Source organism: Cnephaeus nilssonii, assembly GCF_951640355.1.
Source record: "Cnephaeus nilssonii genome assembly, chromosome: X".
Lineage (NCBI taxonomy): Eukaryota > Metazoa > Chordata > Mammalia > Chiroptera > Vespertilionidae > Cnephaeus > Cnephaeus nilssonii.
The window spans coordinates 120090815-120097936 of NC_137071.1; the positions used below are offsets into that span (position 1 = coordinate 120090815).

General features: G+C 46.7%; 1 protein-coding gene across 1 annotated transcript; it reads left to right on the top strand.

Moving 5' to 3' along the window:
* Positions 1-4522: 4522 nt before the first annotated feature.
* LOC307096217 (spermatogenesis-defective protein 39 homolog) lies at positions 4523-6046 on the top strand (the record flags this gene model as incomplete). The annotated part of the gene is given in 4 exon segments (XM_079765783.1): positions 4523-4718; positions 4866-5141; positions 5144-5193; positions 5195-6046. Coding segments are annotated over 4 exon segments (1335 nt in total). The 3' UTR covers positions 6008-6046.
* Positions 6047-7122: the final 1076 nt, after the last annotated feature.

Below are 7122 nucleotides of genomic sequence, written 5' to 3' on the forward strand. Positions count from 1 at the left end.
TTTGTAAAAAAAAATAAAAATCCAAGAGTCTTTTGACTCCTTAGCCTCTTTCCATTCTCTTATTAAACTGATGCTTTTATTAGCATCTATAAGACCCATGAGGGAAGCTGAGAGAAAATTCAGTAAGATTTCTCAACCTGATTTTTGTTTGTAAGGCTAGTCATTATAATGCTTTGCACTCACTTTTGAAATTTGGTCTTTCTATAGGTACCAATGAAATAGCTACTGTGATGCGAGCTCTCTAAAAGTTTTCCAATTTAGAAGCTTTTTCCAATTTAAAGGATACATCGTCTTGTTATCAGTGGGGATTGCTCCTTGTCCCCACCTGTTGCTGGTGGGAGTGGGCTTCTTGCCATGTCTTGAGTAAGGGAATTTTCTGAGACTCTACAGAAGGATGTGATATTGTAGAAAGCTTTATTTCTGTGGAATTACACCCCTGAGTTTCCAAGGTACTGTTTCCCTTCATTCCACAAAGAATGAAGTCCTGCTGTGCCTTTAGCAGGGCTATGATTAAAACTATTGCCCAGGCCTGGCCAGCGTGGCTCAGTGGTTGAGCATCGACCTATGAATCAGGAGGTCATGGTTCGATTGCTGGTCAGGCCACATGCCTGGGTTGAGGGCTCGACCCCCAGTGTGGGGTGGGCAGGAAGGAGGCAGCCTGTCAATGATTCTCTATCGTAATTGATGTTTCTCTCTCTCCCTCTCCCTCCCTCTCTGAAATCAATAAAAAATATTTTTTAAAAAGAAACTGTTGCCCAGAGTTTCTGTTGCATGTCTGCACAGTCCAATCCAGAATCAGGCTAGCTTAGCTAGTGTTCCCCACTGCAATTCATCAGTCCATTGTGTGTGGGGTCTGCAGGGCCACATGGCTATGGAGGCAACATGAGCAGGAGTAAAACCAAGAGAGCCTAGAGCCCCAAGCCCAACAAGAGAGAGAGTGAATTTCGAGGAATTATATATCCCCAAATTTTCATGGGCTTGTGTAGGCCCCACCCATTCTGACCAATGATTTCTGTTCCTGGATTTTTGGGTTTGTTTTGTTTGTTTTAGTTTTTTTATTTATTGATTTTTAGAGAAGGGGGTGGAGAGAAAGAGAGAGAAACGTGTATTCTACTTATTTATGCATTCATTGGTTGCTTTTTGTATGTGCCCTGATAAGATCAAACCCCCAACCTTGGTGTACTGGAAGGACACTAACCAACTGAGCTGCCTGGCCAAGGCTGTTCCGAGGTTTGAGTGACAGGCAGGTACCTTCCCTATGTCAGCTGGATTCACTGCGCATGCACTCATCTTCCCCTTTGTCCAAGTCCTTCCCCCAATAATCTGCAGGGAATGGAACAGTGGTTCCCTGGAGAGTGGAAATCTGCAGCTTCCTGGTGAAGCTGCCCAGATGGTCATGCTTATAATGTCTGGCCTCCCTTTTTCTCCTTTCCTATTATTAATAATTAGCTAATTACAACGACATCAGTCTGAATATCTTAGTAGGACTGATTAATCTCAATAGCAACTGAAACCACTCTGTTTTGTTGTTTTGTTTTGTTTTGTTTTGTTTTGTTTTTGGCTTAATAAAGGAAGCAAGAGTGGTTTGCAAGAGAATACAAAGGATGCAGCCTTCATGACATCCAAAAGCTCACTCCCAGATTAGTCTAAGACAGTGAAAGCCTTTCATTATTACAGGTGGTCAAGATTGAGAAGACAAAGGCCCTTTATGAACTGGCACCCCTCGTGACAAATTCCCCTAAGAGTTAGGGCGGTCAGACAAAAAGGCAAGATACCAGTCAAAAGGCTACAGCTGCCCAGTCCCAAGCCCCACATAGTCCTGTGCTTCAATCCTACTGGATGCCGCTGCCCGGAACCCCCAGTCTATATGACTGGGTGCCAAATGCATGCCAATCTGTTCACCGTCGGGATAGCAGAGACAAACGAGGAGGTCAGATCCAAGCTCTTAAAACAGAACAAGACAAAGAAACACTGACCATCTCAGGGAGGATAATCAATGGATAAAAACCTGAGTCACTAGGCTCAAGAAGCTAGCTTCACAAATTTCTCCTGCCAATCTAAGGAAAGAAAGGACTCTCAACACTTCTAACTTCCACCAAAACCCACAGCCAGAGATCAGGGAGACTGACAAGGTAAGAATGCTTACCTCTTGGCAACATTTTGTCAGACATCACAGAATTTTCTGCTGCAGCAGTTCCCAGCATGTCCCAGCTAGTGAGTTCTCCTGGCTTACTTGCCTAAACTGTTGGGAAAGAAAAATTTTACTCTGCCTTTCAAGGTTTTTCTGGCTGGTCTAAACAAATTGGCATGAGACATTAGCAAGAGAAGAACAAAGTTTAGTAACATAGGAGAGACCCAGGGAAACTGAGTAATTCTCACCAAAATGACAAAGCCATCACCATAAATACCACCTTCACCTAAAGACAAAAGAAGACTTTGGGGGTGGAGACAGTTATCGAAGAGTTCCAGAAAAAGCACAGTAAACAAGAGTAAGATTGTTATGAAGATTGAAATCCATGCCTTTTCAACTGATAGTGAAGGAAGGCCTGGTCCAGTGAGGGAAACACCCTTACAGATGGAGATTTCTGTTAAAAATATAAAAGTCTTCTCTGGCCAGGTGGTTCAGTTGGTTGGAGCACTATCCAGTACACCAAAGATTGTGGGTTCAATCCCCAGTCGAGGCGCCTACCAGCAGCAACTAATCAATGTTTCTCTTTCCCTCTCTGTCACTTTCTCTCTTCCCTCTCTTTTCTCTCTCTCCCTTTCTAAAATAAATGAAATAATTTTTTTAAAAAAAGCCGAAACCGGTTTGGCTCAGTGGATAGAGCGTCGGCTTGCGGACTGAAGGGTCCTGGGTTCGATTCCGGTCGGGGGGCATGTACCTTGGTTGCGGGCATGTCACCAGTGGGGGGTGTGCAGGAGGCAGCTGGTCGGATGTTTCTCTCTCATCGATGTTTCCAACTCTCTATCCCTCTCCCTTCCTCTCTGTAAAAAATCAATAAAAATAAAATAAAATAGTCCTTTCTTTAAAAATAAATAAAGAAAGAAGAAAGAAATTAACAGTGTTTAGCATCTAGGATGTAGGATTGTGGGTGGGTTTCCTCTGCACTCGCCTGTACAGTAGCTTCTCAATATCCTCTAGTAAATATGTATCTGATTCTTGGTCACATTCACCCTAACAGAAACCTGAGCAGCCATAGGGCCTACATGTGATAGATTTAAAAAATGCAGTCTTGTTACCTCTAAAACACATGATAAAACTACGCTGATCTTGGTTATTGATTTTGAAGTTTGGAAACTAAGGTCATCGTGGCCGAGAGGTTAGCACCTGTTTCTAGAAAGTGCGGATGAAGGGGCGAGGGGTTGAGGTCAGTCTAGAGAACAGGGGAGCTTCCCTAGTGAGGGGGACCCTGAGGACATCTACAGGGAGAGAGATGGTCCCTCTTTCCCTCCTTTCTACTTCTTTCCCTCACATGTTTGGTCCATTTACTCAGTCAGTCAGCAATCCTTTACCAAATACTTAAGGCTGTGCAGGCACCGGACTAGACCCTAGGGAAACAGGATGAGAAGACATGGTGCCTGTCCTCAGGAAGATCACACAGTTTACTGGAGAAGACAGACAGGAAAATCACATGAGAGCCCAGCATTAATTGAGGCACGTACAGGATGCTGCAGGGTCACAGAGGGACCGTTGGCTAACTCTACCTGGGGGCATAGGGGCTTCACAAAGGTGGTGACAGTTGGGTCAGGTCTTGAAGGATGAGTTCTACAGGCAGCCCTAACCGGTTTGGCTCAGTGGATAGAGTGTCGGCCTGTGGACTGAAGGGTCCCAGGTTCGATTACGGTCAAGGGCATGTACCTTGGTTGCGGGCACATCCCCAGTAGGGGGTGTGCAGGAGGCAGCTGATCGATGTTTCTCTCTCATCGATGTTTCTAGCTCTCTATCTCTCTCCCTTCCTCTCTGTAAAAAATCAATATAATATTTTTTTTAAAAAAAAGAGTTCTACGGGCTGACTAGGAGGAGGAAGGGCCTTCCAAGCAGAGGGAATAGCATGGGCAAAGGCACGGAGATGTGAGGCAGCATTGTAGGATTCTTAGCTGGGAGAGCAACATGATTAAATTGATTCACTCTTCGACTCAACACATGTGTGCTATGCACTAGCCTAGGTGGTGAGGATGACGGCAGTACAAAAACAAATCCCTTAACTCACGGAGCTTACATTCTAGTTGGAGAGACAGCCAAGGATAAAAATAAAGCAGGGGATGATAACAGAGAGGGAGCACAGGGTGGTGTTAAACAAGGGTGGCCAGGCAAGGCATTCCTGACCCAGTGACTTTGAGCAGGACTGAATGAAGTGAGGGAGCAGGCCTTGGTAATGAATGGGGAAAGGGAATTGCAGGTGCAAAGGCCCTGGGGTGGGGAACGTGTTTGGAGTGATCAAGGAACAAGCAGGTGGAAAGGCTTGTCTGGCAGCCAAAGAGCCTGGCGCTGTCCTGATTGGGAGGGCTCGGTGTGGAAGAGATGAATCGGACAAAGGTTGATGAGGAGGAATGTTGGAATAGCTCCAAGTTCAAGGCTTTCACCTTTGATGACGAAGATGATGAGCTCTCTCAGTTAAAGGAATCCAAGAGGGCAGTGAATAGCCTTCAAGACTTCGTGGATGATGACGACAATGATGACCTGGAGAGAGTCAGCTGGACTGGGGAACCTGTGGGAAGTATCTCATGGTCCATCAAAGAGACTGCTGGTAACAGTGGGTCAAACCATGAGGGGCGTGAACAGCTAAAGAGCTGAAACAGCTTCTCCTCCTATGCACAGCTACCCAAACTTACTTCTACCTATTCCCTGAGCAGCTTTTTTAGAGGGAGAACTAGACTTGGAAGTTTCCAGTCCCTTTCTGATGCTCTTTTGGACACACCTGCCAAAAGCTATGCTCCAGAGCTGGGGAGACCCAAGGGGGAGTTTAGGGACTACAGCAATGACTGGAGCCCCAGCGACATGGTGCGATGCCTTCAGAAGGGCAAGGTCTGCTCACTAGAAAGATTCCGCTCCTTACAGGACAAGCTACAACTATTAGAGGAAGCAGTTAGCATGCATGATGGAAACGTCATTACTGCCGTTCCGATATTCCTGAAGAGGACACTAGCAAAGAGGTCCTCTTCCGAGAGCTAGAGGTGCAACAGGTCACCCTGAGACAGACATCTCATTCACTTCTTTAAGGAAATAGGGGATCAAACGCTGCTTTTAGATCTCTTCAGGTTCCTAGATAGAACAGAAGAGCTTGTGCTGTCCCATTATCGAGAGCACTTGAGCATTCAGGACCCTGAGAAACGGAAAGAATTTCTTAAGACCTGCATCGGTTTGCCATTTTCAGTGGAAGATTCTGCACACATACAAGACCATTACACGCTCCTGGAACGTCAGATCATTATTGAGGCAAATGACCGCCATCTAGAATCAGCAGGACAGACTGAGATCTTCCGAAAGCACCCCCACAAAGCTTCCATCCTCAATATGCCACTAGTGACGACACTCTTCTACTCCTGCTTCTACCACTACACGGAGCCCGAGGGGACATTCAGCGGTCCAGTCAACCTGAAGAAGACATTTAAGATCCCAGATAAACAGTATGTGCTGACTGCCTTGGCCGCCCGCGCCAAGCTCCATGCCTGGCATGATGTAGATGCTCTCTTTACCACAAAGAACTGGCTGGGCTACACCAAGAAGAGAGCACCCATTGGCTTCCATCGGGTCGTGGAAATTCTGCACAAGAACAGTGCCCCCGTCCAGATATTACAGGAGTATGTCAATCTAGTGGAAGATGTGGACACAAAGTTGAACTTAGCTACCAAGTTCAAGTACCACGATGTTGTCATTGATACTTGCCGGGACCTGAAGGACCGTCAGCAGTTGCTAGCGTACAGGAGTAAGGTGGACAAAGGATCTGCAGAGGAGGAGAAGATCGATGCCATTCTCAGTAGCACGCAAATTCGGTGGAAGAATTAAGTGGCATCAATTACCCTGAGACCTGCCTCATTTCTTCCTTTCCTGCCTTTGAAAAGAGTGTACTCACTTTTTTTTTGTTGTTTTGTTAATCCTCACCCGAGGATATTTTCCATTGATTTTTAGAGAGAGTGGAAGGAGGCGGAGAGACAGAGAGAGAAACATCGATGTGAGAGACACACATTGATTGGTTGCCTCCTGCACTCGCCCAACCAGGGCTGGGGATCTGGCCTGCAACCAAAGTACGTGCCCTTGACTGGAATCGAACCCAGGACTCTTCAGTCCGAGGCTGACAGAGTGCGTGCTCTCCTTTGGGAGAATTACAGCAGCACATTGCTTGGGCCTGTCATCAACAGGTGACACCTGCTACTCTTGGGACAGAAACTGGCGCCTGAGCACTGATCTTCTGTTCAAGGGCCATCACCTGAGGGCCGAGATCTAAAGCTTCAGCTCAGGGGAATGATTCCCTCCACCTGGTGCTCACGTGAAAGTGGAGTCATTTCTAGACTGGGCCCGTTTGTGGCAAGATCTCTCTTGGTCTGAGAAAAGTGACTGCTCTGCTAAAGAAGTCTCCTAGGGCAGTGATCGGCAAACTCATTAGTCAACAGAGCAAAATATCAACAGTACAACGATTGAAATTTCTTTTGAGAGCCAAATTTTTTAAACTTAAACTTCTTCTAACGCCACTTCTTCAAAATAGACTCTCCCAGGCCGTGGTATTTTGTGGAAGAGCCACACTCAAGGGGCCAAAGAGCCGCATGTGGCTCATGAGCCGCAGTTTGCCGACCACGGTCCTAGATTAAGAGGTGCAGCTATCCTAGTGACCACTCAGTTCCTCTCAGTGACTATGACCCTGGACTTGGTGCTGGACATGGCCAGTTCTGCTGTGAATGGAGTCAGAACAGAACCAAAATGGCTCTCCCAGGCTCCTCGAGTAGGGAGCCAATGTTGCAGGACCTGCTGGAGGTGCCCTCACTCCAGACTGCATGGAGCGCTCCGAATTATGACAGATGGCCCAGACGTTGTGTCTTCAGCCAGCGTCCCTCTGCTGTCCCGGTCTAGCCTCTGTTCAAGGACCTGTGGTTCCTCTATCACCTGCAGACTGAGATGACCTTGTG